Raw genomic sequence first — 16,114 nt, 5'->3', positions numbered from 1 at the left:
CATCCGTGGACACAAGTTATTTGAATCAACTGGATCCTGTCTCAAAGATTCTAATTTGGTGAGTGAAACTTATCAGCTCTCTAAAAGAACACTTGAAGAACACTCTTTCATAAGTAAGCAGATCATTTGATATATGTAGTATAGCCATAATAATCAGTAAAACACTGTTTAAGAATTTTTGGCTTGGGCCTTTCTCTTGAGTCTGTAGGAACCTTTTAAATGATTTAGTTCGTTCTCCTGAGACTGTAGGAGCTATAGAAATAGTTTTTATAGCTTGGTCCTGTTCTTTTGAGTCTGTAAGAATCATTTTAGAAAAAGGTTTAGTCCTTTCTCATGAGTCTGTAGGAGCCACAGATATGTAATTCTAGGCTTAGTCCTGTTCTCTGGAGTTTGTAGGAATTGTTAAAGAAACAATTTGGTCCGTTCAGAAAGAGACTGTAGAAGCAAAGGCTTGGTCCTTTCTCTTTTTGTCTGTAGGAATTGTTTAAGAAATAATTTGGTCTGTTCATAAAGAGATTGCAGAAGCAGAGGCTTGGTCCTTTCTCTTTTTGTCTGTAGGAATTGTGTAAAAAACAACAATTTGGTCCATTCGTCCAGAGACTGTAGGAGCCGTAGAAAGCATTGGGACTGATGTTGCTGCAAGAATTGGGAATTCTTGACTGGGTGCTAATTCAGTAGCCACTTTTTTAGTTTTGAAAAGTAAATGGGTTAAAAGAAGATGGTATAAAGCCATGAAACAAGTTTGTTTACCTTCTGTTGAAAGATACAGAAAGATCTAAAGTAAATTGTCTAAGGGACAAATTTGAAGCAAAGTAATTCAGCCTTCTGAGCTAGGACTCAGAAAGAATTGAACAAGTCTTTTCACTTAGGATTTTTCAGAAATTAAACAAGGAAAAATAGTGAATGTTTTGTTTTGTATGTAGTATTGAAAACTAAGTTAGCAAACTAATGATTTGTCTGTGTAACTGAAATAGTCAGTCTAAGAGATTGCTGTGAATTGAAATCTGAATAAGTACCTTTAACAGCTCTAACACCTTTTGTTCTGTTTTCACACCTCTGAGGGCACTTTTCCTGTACTTGCCATGGCTGAGTCTCCACAAAACAATTGTTATGGCTCTGCACTGAGACCAACAACAGAAAGGCATGGGACAGAACCTCCAAATGTCACCATTGATCAGATGTTGGACAATCTGAATGTATATTTGGACAAAAGGCTGGGACTGAGGAAGTGTCATGATGACATGTGCCAAAGGTACAGCATTAAGCACTCAGAGAGTGGACAATGGGCCTTGTCAGACATTAAAAGGGCTTATGGAAAAACACAGCGCTTATGGACAAACACCAAGAAAGATGGACTGTCTGTGGTTTTGGTCAAACAAATTCTACAACATCTGCAGAAGTGTGAGACTGACAAACAACAACATGAGACCAAAGCAGAGAAAGCAAAGGTTCGAGCACTGGCTGAAGAATTGCAGATTGTAAAAGAGGACAAAGAAAGACTGTTACATGAGAATGACAAGTTGCTGTCTTTGCTCTCCAAAAGACTGGAATCAAAATCTTCAAGCAGCTCAGTTGACAGTGATGATGAATCTTCAATCAACACATGTGTTCAGGCTACGAGGAACACAAAGGTTAGACTTGCTCCTGTAATTGTCAAGAACAGATGGACTGAAGTTGAAATCGACAGTGAGAAGGAGTATATGGAGAACGGTGAAAGACAAACTCGCACTGTAAAAAAGTTGGTAAAGAAATATGTTCCATACAGAACATACCAGCCAGCTACTCCAGAACAAGTTGACAAATGGTCAAAAGAACTGCCAGATGTGTACAAGCAACCACGGAGAGTTTGGCAATTTCTTCAACGCTTGCAGAAAATCTACAACTTACATCCACTAGACGGTGTGATGATTGTTAATGTGAACTTAAGAGACAATGACCAAAAGAGACTAACAGAAAGTGTTGAAAGAAAGATTGGTGAGTCTCAAGAAAACATTGAGGATGGATGGGAAGCGGTGCAAACTTTCTTGTTTGAACTGAAACCTGTAGAGGTTAATTGGGCTAAAATTACCTCTTGCATGCAGAAGACAGGAGAAAGTGTTGCAGAGTTTGAAGAACGCTTCAGGCAAACTTGGATGGAACATGCTGGTGTGAACAACAACAGTGAAGATCTCAAAGATACTAGCATGCCTCTTAAAGCCACATTTGTGAATGGACTGAAACCTGAGATTTCTGAAGCTCTTAAAATCAAGTATGATGACTGGGACAGCACTGCAACAACATTCATCCAGATTGTTGAATGGTCAGCAAAGATTGAAAGAGCACAGGACGTCAAACTCAGAGCTTTGCAATCCAAAACCTTGTATAACAACAGGACAACGGGGTATGAAAAAGGTAAATATCAGATACACTCACACACCAAATCTCAAGGAAGATGCAGAAATTGCAACGAGGAAGGACACTGGGTTCGTGATTGCAAGATGAGCTTAAAACATCAAAGTAATGATGAGGACAACCTATTGAAGAGGTTTCAGCAGTTGACAGCCAAACAAAAACAGACTCTGCTAAATGCTGTGGAGCCGCAGGGAAACTAAAGAACCTCTCTCTGCAGCACCAGCTAGCAACATCTCATCCAAAAGCTTATGGACTCCATGTGTATGTGAACAAGACAAGTGAAGACACCATAGAGAAGGGTAAAGCATACACAGAAACCTCAACAACTGAAGCCAAAGATGATGTCCTAGAAGGGAGTGCTGCTAAACAAGCCGTAAAGGAGAGAGGTCCACATACAGCGGCATTAAGACAACTTAAACTACACAGACAGCAGGACAGTAAACAAATGCAAAGAGCGCAAAGGCGTATCCTCACTGATCGAAATTGGAGTTGAACTGCAAGATGAAAACCAATGTAGTGAGGGAAACCACAAGGAAGCTACAAGGATATTATGCCCTTTTGAACATGTCCAAGGCCAGCCCATGTCCAGTGAAAATCCAACATCTGACAGCCTTGTCCAAACTGATGAAAGACTCAGCCTGGCGGTACACAATGCCAAGAATCACGTTTTGACACCTCCAAAGAGGGACCATGGTATGGTAAAGATTCAAAAAAACTCATGTGTCACAGCAAGAATCCAGGTGGCAAAGATCACTCGAGGATCTTTTAGTAACTGATGCAGCAGTTAAGGAGCAGGGAAACAATGAGTGGATTGATGTGAATTTGCCTAGAGATGAGGGATAGATGGCAGTAGTGTTTTTCAGAGTCCAGATATGGCGGGACTAGGGTTTTTAGGCTCTAGCTTGTCGCCTGAGGATGAAGACATGAACATTCTACCACTGATCAACACTGTAGTGTCCTGCCGACATTAAATAGGGACAGTTTTATTGGCAGATTAAGCATGGTTTGTTTAAAATCTTTTCTTTGGAAAGATACGTTTCCTTTTTCTCTTGTGTGTGATTGCAGGTGTTCCAGCATTCCAGAGGATGTGCAAAGACATCCAACGCTTTGACTGCACTGCACTGTCCATCTAGATGAACATGCCTGAACATCCACAGAACACAGCAACATCCGCCACTTCCACATGATCACCATACCACAATAAAAAAAGGACTTAGGCATTTGAGAGAATGCAAACTTCACCATGAAATCTTATTCTGTCATCTTAATTAATGGAGCCTGTATACAGTATGCTGTATTCATGATTACTGAAAAGTATGTTTTGTGATCAAAAATGATCAAAGGGGGGATTGAAAGATTATGTGTAATTTTAGACAGATGCATTTACATTGTGACTGTGACCCAGATGCAATCAACAGGAACTGTCTCTGTAAAGGTGTGAACCAAATGGTCCATACATTTAGAATAACAAAGGAACAGCATTTCTCAGGAACTTCTTGTAGACTGCAGGATCTCCAGCGGGAGGTCCTGATAGTATCTATTGTTTCTAGCCATTTGTCTTTAGGTATAAAGTTCTATCTTAAAGACAGAACTATAAAAAGAAGCTATGTAGAAGCTATGCAGAAGCTAGAGAGAAGCTATGAAGAACTTTGGAAGGAACTAGGAAGAAGCTTCAAACGCTTACATGGGTTAAGATCTAGAAGACGGCTATGCTACACGACTCTCTTCAATAAACTCTTTTCCCCTGAACTTTGGTCAAGCTTACTTATTTTATGTATTAGAGAAATCTAATACATATGGCGAGCCATCCAACCCACTGGTCAACCAAATACAGCAAAATCTAACATTACATTTTTGTTTAACCCCTTGAATTAAAGCTTAAAAGTCTACACTTCAATTTCATTCGAAATCTATTCTGGTGGCATACAGAGCCAAAACTGTGAAAATTGTGTATATATTGAAAATGATACATACATACATACATACATACATACATAACATACATACATACATATACATACATACATAACATACATACATACATACATACATACATTTCATTGTCTGATTGAACTTTTCATGACTGGTCATACATTTTTAATAGGAGACAGATCTGGACTGCAGGCAGGCCAGTCTAGGACATTCAGTCTGTCCATGAAACCACACTGTTGTAGCACATGCAGAATGAGACCTGGCGTTGTCTTGATTTAATAACCATGGGCTTTCCATTAAAGACACCACCTTGATGGCAGTATATGTGTCTGTACAATCCCAATACATGCCTCCATTTTAAATGGTACCTTCTCACATATTCCAGTCACCAATGTTGTTTGCTCTGCCGCACTCCGATACCATAACAGTCGTATGCATTTGCATCTGTTGCTGATGAAAGTCTTAGACACTGTATTATTGTACACAGCACAAAAACAATAAATAGAACAATTTGCCCTAAGCTTTCAATGTTGAATTACCTTTGTAACTTTAAAATATTTACACTGCATTTACATTTAATAATTTAGCAGACTCCTCTATCTAAAATGACTTACAAATGAGCACAACAGAAGAAATAAAAACGACAAAAGACCAACGTGTTGTGACAAGTCCTGGTTAGTCTAAAACGGTACACATAGCAAATTTTTTTTTAATAATAAGTAGTAGATAGAAAAGGGATACAATAGACAGAGCTAGTGTTAGAGGGCCATGTTATTATTATTTTTTTTCACTGTTGTTGTAAAGAAAACAAGCAGATAGAACAGGACAAAAAAAAAAGAAAAAAAAAAAGAAAGAGAACACTAGTGGGTTTTTTATATATATTTAATTTAATTTGCCTGAAGAATTATTGTTGCCATGATCTCATTTAGGAATCCCTTTATTTTGTAAACCGAGCAAGCTCAAAATAGTCTACAATAAATCAAAGTGTAGCCATCATTTGTGGACTAGGACAAAGATTTATGGGCTCCTGGAGATGAGGCAGCAATAACAGACCAATGAGGTTGCAAAACAAATGGTGGAATGTGTTTCCATCTCACAGAGCAGACAGAATGAACCTAATAATGAACCAAAATTTACATGCACAGGCAAAAATATAATCAAACATCGAGAACAATGTGTCATGTAGATGGATCGAAAAATGTGGAAGAGGTGTGGCCTAATGGTAAAGGGCTGTGGATTGAGCCCCACAAGATGAATGAACCATCATCACTATTCCCTAAAAGACAGTCTTAGTCTTAGGTTGTTAACTGTTAGTCACTTTGTTTTCCTCCAAACATGGTGATGACTAGACGCATCACAACTCAAATTACGGATCAACTCCAGAAAAAAAAAAAAAAAAAAAAAAAAAAAAAAAAAAAAAAAACACTAAAAAGTAGCACTAGAAAGTAACACATGGACGCGTTTTCAGCCAGCTGTCACACTTGGTGGAATAAATCCTATAAAACTTAGTTACTTTTACTTAATTTGATCAGTTAACAATGTCGGTTAATGATGAACAAATCTACATCTAGTTTGACAGTGTAAGGGAGAAATTAAAAGCCAAATGGATAAAATACAAACTCACAAATTCTCACACATGAGAAGACAAAGAAAATATTTCCATCCCTGCAGGAGGCCTAATCTTACATTGACAGTCTCTCCTTGCAATGGAAGGTGAACTCTATTGGGATCCAATGTGGTAAATAAGACATTACTTTTAGCTGTTCACGGCCTGCACATTTCATGGACCTGCTCTCTTTTCTTTTATTATTATTACTATTTTCTATAGTCCTGTTGGATCAGTCACCCCACCTTTACAGTTCTTCTAATACTTAAAGGAGAAGTCCACTTTCAAAACAAAGATTCACAGATAATGTACTCACCCCCTTGTCATCCAAGATGTTCATGTCTTCCTTTCTTTTGTTTTTTGAGGAAAACATTTCTGCATTTTTTCTCCATATAATGGACTGGTATGGTGCCCCGATTTTGAACTTTCAAAATTAAGTTTAAATGCGGCTTCAAACGATCCCAAATGCGGTTGTAAACGATCCCAGCCGATGAAGAAGGGTTGAAATTATTATTATTATTATTATTATTATTATTATTATCATCATCATCATCATCATCTAGTTAAAATGTGCTTATCTAGTGGTATAGGACGATTTCGAAGTTGAGAGAGAACGTGAGATGGGAGTTTTTCGACATACCCTAACTGTCACGAACCGGAACAAAAACAGTCAAGGCAGAATAAGACAAGATGAGCATTTGGCATTAAAAAGTACATGAATTGTATTATTTTAATTAAAATAACCGATCGTTATGCTAGATAAGACCCTTCTTTCTCGGCTGGGATCGTTTACAACCGCATCTGGGATCGTTTGAAGCCGCATTTAAACTGCATTTTGGAAGTTCAAAATCGGGGGAACCATATGAGTCCATTATATGGAGAAAAATGCTGAAATGTTTTCCTCAAAAAAACAATTTCTTTATGACTGAAGAAAGACATGAACATCTGACAAGGGGGGAGAGTACAATATATGTGAATCTTTGTTTTGGAAGTGGACTTCTCCTTTAAAGACTACCAGGCCAATAACGCTACAAGATGTTCATGTATGTATACATGTGGATCTGTATATAATATGTAGATGTGTGGGGGTGTTTGTTGATTCATTCACATACAAATTATTCCTGATCACAATGTGTGGAAATGGAGCGATTTGCCGTTTCAAAGAACAGTTAATCCATAACCGGTCGATTTTTGTTTTATTTTTTTTTATTTTTTTGAGTTTTATTTGAGTTTAATTTATTTAGTTTTTCTCTTTCCCTGCGTTCTGTTTGGCGATCCCTTGTTTAAATGGGGTACTCAGATTTTTGTTTATGTTTGAGAAGTAAAGTTACTGTGGTAGTATTATGCCAGCTTATCTTTGTCTTTGTATTTGTTTTTTTCTCCATTTTGTTTTTTCAGCATACATTTTTTTTTTCTTCTTCTTTTTATTTTTTTTTTTCCCCCCTTCGCTCTGTTTTTTAACCCCATAACTGACAGACTAGTCATCTTATTACTGGTGGGGACTTTAATTGTATGTGTGTGACCTTTTTATGGACAGGCACTCCCCCCAGCCCTCTCAAACTTTCTAACTCAACTACTGTTCTTAATAAACTTATTTATTGAACATACTTGACATTTGGAGACGTCATCATCCTACTGATAAAGATTACGCGCCTAATATTCATAATTCATATACAAGGATTGACTTTTTTCTAACAGACTTCAAATTAACCTCATAATATTTTCATATCTGATCACTGCCCAGTCTCTAGATCAGTAGATTTTCAGAGAGAAACTCAATTAGTTCAATTAGTGGTGGAACAATAACCCATTTGATAATAAAATCATGATAAAATTCCCCACAGTTAGTATTACAGTTTCATATTTTAAATGATCATTAAAAATCGTATTCGATTACCACGATTTGAACAACTCAGGATAAATAAATACTATCCTGCATAGAGCAAAGTTTAAATAACAGTCGTGTGCACACAGCACGCACAGTAGTTTCGTTTTGTGTGAAAGAATGATTGAAAACAGGGAGGTTTTACAGTTTTTTTTGTTTTTACTGCCTTTGTCTTCAGAAAAGTTTCAATGGGATTTTATTTTCATCTTCACTCCATGTAAATCACAATGCTGCTTTGTCCATGGAGGTTACAGGAAACAGCTGTAACTTTGCTGTTCCATAAATGCCATCTAATGTCGGAGAGTGAATTTACAGAAACTTACATTTACATTTAGCCTGTGTGCAGTTTTTGTCTGGCTAAAACGGGCCGAATTTGCATGTTCTGCTGTAAATTTTGACAAGTTGATGAAAATCAAGCTAATGTGGATTCTACACAGTTAAACAATTCTGATAAGGTATCTAGAATTATTTATTGAGCAGATAAAACACATATTATCATTTATTAATTTTGACTTTGTTTGAAGATTTGTTTGAAGATTTCAAACATGTTATTAGATAAACGGATAAATAACATAGATAAAGTCATGTTGTCATTTAAAATCCGGACATCACTGGTAATGTTATTGTTTTAGGGAAGTCGTCTCAAATTCAATTCCTGGAGGGCCACAGCTCTGCAGAGTTTTGCTCCAACCCTAATCAAACATACCTGATTCATCTAATCAAGGTCTTCAGGATTGCTAGGAACTTCCAAGCAGCTGTGAGTTGAAGCTGGTTGGAGCTAAACTTTGCAGAGCTGTGGCCCTCCAGAAATTGAGTTTGAGACTGTTTTAGGGTTTATGCAAACTCTTTGTTAAATTTTAAAAACAAAACTTGGTAACACGATTGATGTGTCAGTTCTTTTTGAACCTTTCCAGCACATTTTAACAATACCGTGATAATACCGATGATAATACCGATTACAAAACGGTGATAATTTTGGTCACTATAACCAAATTACAAGGGGGTAAAAATGACTTCAGAAAGATGGCAGCAGCATAATGTTATTTTTACACCGTAGTTCTAATCATGGGCGTCGGAAGCAAAATAAAAGGGTGGGTCCTCCTCCCCAAAAAATTACTGGAGTATATGCCATTTTCTGTAGTATGGTGCCTTTTATGTATAGTGCCTCTATCCAGTAATGTGACAACACTACAAAAGACGGCTCTTAGAACACGTTTCCAGTGGCGTAAGCCACTTTTTCACATCTCATTTTACATTGGAAAGGCATTTGTTTTCAATAAAAATAAAAATGAAGGAAATAATCTAAAAGTTTGAATAAAGTATCGGGTAGGCTTAGGTGTATCTGAGCAGCAGACACGCTCAGATGCTTCGTTTACTTTGGTGTGTTACAGGAGTGCAACAGGCATGAATATTCCCTAAACACAACCAGTATAGACAGCGATGCACTCAAGACCATGGCGCCCGCTTCCTTTTAAATATGTTTAATGATTGCGCCTGATGCGTCTACTCCTCCACCCCAGATACTGCCTGTTCATACACATGAGCATAGAACTTAATCTATTAGCGCATTCATCATGTGGAATGGATTTGACTGATGGCGCTCTAAAAAGTGTGCAGACACATTCGCAGAATTAGAGACAGTAAAAGTGGGTGGGTCCGATATCATTGGTCTTCAAAAGTGGGTGGGTCCTGTCCCACCCGCATTCAATGGTTCCAACGCCCATGGTTCTAATAGTAAAATCATTTGACTTTAGCAATCTTTTGTTACATTATGTGCCAATGGTGACCATTCAAAAATGGGGAAATAGTACTTTAAAGGGGTCATCGGATGCCCATTTTCCACAAGTTGATATGATTCTTTAGGGTCTTAATGAAAAGTCTCTAATATACTTTGATTAAAAATTCTCAACGGTTTTGTAAAACAACACCCTTTTTACCTTGCAAAAATCATCTCATTCTAAGGGGTTGTTCCTTTAAATGCAAATGAGCTCTGCTCACCCCACCCCTCTCTTCTCTCTATGGAAAGACGGTCTTGTTTACATTAGCCGCATTTAGCCGCTAAACTTCCTAACTACCACGTTATAAGGAAAGGCGATCGCAAAGATTCATTAAAAAAAAACGCTTCTACTCACTTCTGCTATAAGTGAAGCTGGATTTGCGTGAACATAGATGGATATATGTAGATCGGGAGGCGCATTCCATTCACAAACAAACGTAATCTACTGCATCGTCAGTGGCTCAGATGTCGGGAGTAAATGACAACCACTATGTTCATTATTACATCCAGCAACACAACACCTCAATCGCTCAATCGGAGATATTCTTGTCTAACTTACATCCCTGCTCTGGCATCAAAACATGGAAAGTTACTGGACTGTGACAGCTGGTCTAAGGTAAGAGCTCATGTCAATCAATTGCCGTGGGAGCGGCCTCTGTCGGTGTGACGGCACACCGACAGCAGCTGAGAATGGCTCGATTTGAAAAAGGGGATATTATTTTTACAGATTAATTAAAAACCACTGCATAGATTTTTATCATTATAGGGTAGATTTGTACATACACTACAAACACACATTAATTCACACATTAGTTCAAACAACATGAAAAAGTGACCCCTTTAAGTTTTTACTGTAAAGTTTGCATGTCTGTAACTCGAGAAGTATTAAAGTTATTTTAGATATTGGATCTTAAACATTCTTTTTGGCATCTTCATTTTTAATGCCCTAAGTGGTTTAGTTCCATATTGGAATTTTTATATGGCTCCAGAGGTAAATTGTTAAATTGTACACATTTTCAGTGCTCAAAAACCAAATGTGGGTCAATTTACAATTTGAGAAGAACAAGAAAGGCTATTAATAATCTTTCAGGGCACAAAAGTATTATGATCAGTTCAATCATAATCAACGAAGCTTTCTACACTGCACAATGAAGCTCTTATTTACATCATGTCTTTGTTATGAGAGGATTTATGAGTTTGCATAACTCAGGTGTTTTGGGCAGTGAGTGGATTCTGATTAATATCGCATTCAAAGAATCAATAGATATGTCTGCGATACATTACGTGTTGCTGCAAAAACATGATGTAGAAACCTTTGAAGCTCTCTTGAGCACAAGCACAAATATGTTGATTGGGTCAGTCGTACTGGTGCTACCTAAATATTTTTTCATATCTGCACGTAGTAGTTAAATGCGACTGAAATAGTCGCACTGTAGACTGGATGATGCAGGGCCTTGAAAATGAAGATTCCAAAAGAAAAGTTTATTAAGAACTAGAAAATAAAATCATACGCCGATATCTTTAATACTTCTTGAGCTACAGGCATGCAAACTTTGAAAAAAGAATATTTATGGCACTCAGACAGGTATGTTTAATGCAGTTGTTTTGACAGAAGGAAATGAGATACATTTCTAGTTTCAACATTATTTCTTCTTCAGACATTCCTCTTTAAAAGAAAAGCAGCACCATATTTTCTGCAAATTGACCCATAGTGGGTTTTTGACCAATGAAAATGGGGTAAATTGTTAAATTGTACACAGAGCCATACTGAAATTTCAATATCTCTGGAACCAAACCATGTAGGGCATTAAAAATAAAGATACCGAAAAGAAAGTATGTTGAGACCCTGTATCTAAAAGGACATTAAGATATCTTAAACACCTCGAGTTACAGGCACGCAAACTTTGGAGTAAAAACTTAAAGTGCAGTTTCCCTATTTTTGAATGGCCATCAATGGCACATAATGCAACAAAGATCGCTAAAGTCAACAGATTTTACTAACCAAACTACCAATCTCTGTGCAAAAATAACATTATCTTTCTGAAGTATTTTTAACCCCCTGTAATTTGGCCTTTTTAATTTTTGAAGTTGAGGGAGAAAATAAGTTTTTCAACATACTCTGTCTTGAACCAGAATACACAGAGTTCAGGGAGAGAAAGGCAAGACGAGCGATTGAGATTTAAGTATTTAAATAGTATTTTTTTTTTTTTCGCTAGATAAGACACTTCTTCCTCGGTTGGGATCATTTACAGCTGCATTTGGGATCGTTTGAAGCCGCATTTAAACTGCATTTTGGGGCAACATACCAGTCCATTATATGGAGAAAAATTTCCTCAAACAATTTCTTTACGACTGAAGAAAGAAAGACATGAACATCTTGGATGACAAGGGGGTGAGTACATTATATGTGAATTTTTGTTTTGGAAGTGGACTTCTCACTAGGTCTCTCTTAACACTTGTATGTATTGTATTGCTTATCCTCTTCTGCCAGGAGGTGGCGACAACTGCCTGTTTAAAAAAAGTATGTCATTGAATCAGTCATTCAGGAGATTCCAATAGTCAAACAAGTCTTAATGAATTGAGACACTGACTCCTTCACTTAATTTATTTGTGTGTTTAAATGAATATTTGTTTTTAAAAGATTTAAGCAATGAATATTTTGCCTGAACCACTAGTAAAATACGCTATTTTGTTTAGTTTTTAATGTTTTTGCTCCAGAATCGTGAGAGAATCATGGTCTCCAATTTATTAAAAACAATTGTGATTCTCAATTTATCTAGAATTGTGAAGCTCTTATTTAAATGTTGTTTATTACTGCATATAATTCATTAAAATGGAAGTTTAATTTCAGTTTTTAAGTTCAAAATGCACCATTTTTTTGCGTTTTGTCTTTTTCAGTTGAAGAAAAGACTATTTTCCCTATATATTTCAACATTGAGGATTTATTTAACAGAAAAGTTTAAAAATCTCATCTCATCTCGTTCTCGTGAACCCAGTCTCGTGTCTCGTCTCATCTCGAGGCGAAGGATAAGTGTCTTGTCACACCCCTACTTCTAAGTAAAGAGTAAAGCTATGTTCACACTTAGTGTCTTTTTTGACAAGAAAAAGTTGACAAGGGCGCTTTTTTAGTAAAAAAAAAAAAAATAAATAAATAAATAAATAAATAAATCTGGCAGCGTTGCAGCCGAGGGCGTCTTTTGTTGCTATAACAACAGCTGCAACAGTATGAATGTCGATAAAAGATGAAGCTTGCTCTTGCGCTGGTGTTTTATTTTTTAGGCATTTTTGCCCTTTATTTGAAAGGGCAGTATTTAGACAGGAAGCGAAGTGGGAGGGAGAGAGAGAGAGAGAGAGAGAAGGGGGGGGGCAGGACCAGGAAGTGTCTGCGAGCCGGGACTCGAAAAAGGGATGCCCGTAGCGCAGTGGCGTTCATGTCTGATAGCCTTGCGCTGCCCACGATCGGAGCCGCGCGTCAGTTTTTGAAGTTATCGGGGAGGAGAATGTCGGTTCCCACCAATCCCCCACCCCCACCACCCCGAGAATATTCAGTGACATGCAAAATTGACATTGCTTCCACATTGCAATATTGCTGCAAGAAATTTCAGGGACTTGGACTTGTTTGGCAAATTTGTTACAATGCAATGTGCAAAAGCAAAAGTTAACTTGGACTTGTACCTTTTGGACCAGATAAACACTTGTGGCTCTTTTACCAGCAATTTGATCCAAGACATTTCCCTCCTCCACAAAGTAACTCACATCGGCTATATGAACACCAACTTCAAAACTGCCTACATGAGGAAAGGAAACAAATATTATACATTGATTGTATCAAAGACCTGAATTTTTATAAGTGTAATGAGCTTTTTAACGAGCTTCAATGTCAAAGGAAGCACACATACCATCTGAGAGTTGTTTGCAAGATAGTGCATCATCCAGATCTCTGGCTGTAGCTGGGTCGATGGTAAATACACATTCTTTTCTTAAAAATAAATGAAAATTAAACCAGGAAAAAAGTTTGTATTACATTTTTCTAAAACATCGAGAAAAAAAAAAAAATAGAGAAAATGGAACGCAGATAAGCTGGGACAGGATAGTAGGTTACCTGAGATCTCTTCTTCTAGAGAGCTCGTGAGCAGGGATGCTCCAGGGCCAATCTTGGGGAAGACAATTCAAGACCTCGTCTGAAAATTCTGAGAAGTCAACATCATATTCAGTCATGATGCCTTCTGTTTCTGGCTCTATTTCACCTGCTTGCCCTAACGTTTTTGCAAGCCTCCTAGAACCAGAGAAAAACAACTTTTATAAAGAATGATTGCTGATGTTACACCCTATAATTTGGAGGAAATACAGGTAACCCAGAACTCACCCTTCAGCAAAGTTGCTGTCTGTCGGCCAGTGTGTTATTCGGCAGATAAAGAGTGTATTTTCATAGTCTCCAGGTCTGGAAATAAAGTCTGCAGGACAGTCTGCTAGAGGCACATTTACTCTCGGAATCCGATGGTCCACAGGAGAGAACAATGCAAAATTTTTGTTGGGGAGAAATTTGAGGAAGCCTGATGCTGCCCTGGAGTGCTTTTGCTCAATAATAAATACAACCTGAAATCACAACATGCATGTACAATTATAAACATCAGAATAAATAAAGTCATATTTTGGACAATCTCCAAAAAGAGTATTATCAACATCATGAAGTTAAAATTCACCCCATTTACTTTTCATAATGTTCTTAATGCTACTGTGCATGGTTCAGCAGTGATGCACATTATTCCAATGGCAAAGAACCAAACATGATAAAGACAGAACAAAAGACAGAAAAATTTGTGCAAAATTATGTCCACCTATTTCAAAAGCTAAGGTTACTAAATGGTTGCTTTTAAAAGCAAAGATCAAGTGAATGTATTTTCATTTACAACTGTAATGAATAATGCTTAGAACTATTGATATTATTGTCTTGAGTGAGCATACTGTGTATTCTTTCAAACAAATGACTTACCTTTCCAGTCCTTTGCATAGCTCTCTCTGAACTTGATCCAGAAGTGTTAAATACACTTGCATGTTGGACAGATTGTGTGATGGGGCCTAGATAAGTTAAAGGGGGAAAAAAAAAAAAAAAAAAAAAAAAACTATATATATTATATATATATATATATATATATATATATATATATATATATATATATATGAACTATATATATTATATATATATATATTATTTTATATATTATTATATATTTTATATATATATATATATATATATATATATATATTTTATATATATATATATATATATTATATATATATATATATATATATATATATATATTATTTATATATGTGAATGAAGAGTTCAGATCCAAAAGCCTCCAAAAAGTATTTGATGGACGTATACTATGTGTCAGGAGCATTCACTCAGTATCATCATCTCATTTTTGAGCGAGATGGCTTTTAGCTGGTTTTGCATCTGAACTCTTTATATATATTAAATGATAATTTTAAAGAAAACATCAGATGGATTTAGAGGCTTTTTTATCTGACCTCTTTATATATACAGGTGCATCTCAAATTAGAACGTCATGGAAAAGTTAATTTAGTTCAGTAATTCAACTCAAATTGTGAAAGTCGTGTATTAAATAAGTTCAATGCACACAGACTGAAGTAGTTTATGTCTTTGGTTCTTTTAATTGTGATGATTTTGGCTCACATTTAACAAAAACCCAACAATTGACTATTTCAACAAATTAGAATATGGTAACATGCCAGTCAGTTAACTCAAAACACCTGCAAAGGTTTCCTGAGCCTCCAAAATGGTCTCTCAGTTTGGTTCACTGGGCTACACAAAAATGAAGACTGTTGATCTGACAGTTGTCCAGAAGACAATCATTGACACCCTTCACCAGTGGTGGACGAAGTACACAAGTTGAGTACTTGAGTAAAAGTACAGATACGTATAATAAAATATTACTCCAGTAAAAGTAAAAGTGTTCCTCTTTCAATTTTACTTGAGTGAAAGTACAAAAGTACCCGATTTTTTATGTACTTAAGTAAAAAAATACTGATAGATTTATTTTGCAATTTTATATAGGCTACTTAATTGAATTTTATATTAGCACATATTTTTTTATAATCCTACTGCTCAAAATAGCTGGGATTTTCCAAAAAAATACATTTTTGAGTGATGTAGTAATATTCAATGTGAAGCTTACACTGCAATGTACCTGAGAGAAAACAGATTTGACCATCTAATTTTCAACAGTAAGAAAAAGTGTGTTTTAAAGCTTGTTTTGCATAACGTCACAGTTATATATGACATGAGAATAAGGCCTGAAGTTAACAAGAACATTTTAAGGAAAATATAATTATCTTTTCATAATGATTTTTTCCTTTCAAATATTGTCTGTGTAAAAACACCCCTGGCCAAATGCCCCCAGAGGGCATCACTTTCCACTTTGATAATTACTGTAGTTACCATGTTCTGAGCATAACATCCTTTCTTTTTCCCTCAGATCTAATCTATCTAGGTGGT

At 36.4% G+C, this 16,114-nt stretch overlaps 1 protein-coding gene across 3 annotated transcripts in view; it reads right to left on the bottom strand.

The window, feature by feature from the left end:
* dis3l2 (DIS3 like 3'-5' exoribonuclease 2) overlaps positions 1 to 16,114 on the bottom strand; it is a 173,990-nt gene that overhangs the window by 80,640 nt on the left and 77,236 nt on the right. For all 3 annotated transcript variants that reach the window (XR_007828696.1, XM_051122472.1, XM_051122461.1), the window contains exons 7-11: positions 14,585 to 14,670; positions 13,958 to 14,187; positions 13,694 to 13,867; positions 13,491 to 13,570; positions 13,267 to 13,379 (exon numbers count right to left, since the gene is read on the bottom strand). Coding sequence is in view for 2 of the 3 variants with exons in the window: in XM_051122472.1 (XP_050978429.1) it covers positions 13,267 to 13,379; positions 13,491 to 13,570; positions 13,694 to 13,867; positions 13,958 to 14,187; positions 14,585 to 14,670 (683 nt within the window). In the remaining variant the exon portion in view is untranslated. The remainder of the gene's footprint in view (positions 1 to 13,266; positions 13,380 to 13,490; positions 13,571 to 13,693; positions 13,868 to 13,957; positions 14,188 to 14,584; positions 14,671 to 16,114) is intronic.

Source organism: Labeo rohita, chromosome 2 (genome assembly GCF_022985175.1).
Source record: "Labeo rohita strain BAU-BD-2019 chromosome 2, IGBB_LRoh.1.0, whole genome shotgun sequence".
Classification (NCBI taxonomy): domain Eukaryota; kingdom Metazoa; phylum Chordata; class Actinopteri; order Cypriniformes; family Cyprinidae; genus Labeo; species Labeo rohita.
Note: the sequence above shows the minus strand (reverse complement) of the source record. Positions and strands in the feature narration are given on the sequence as shown.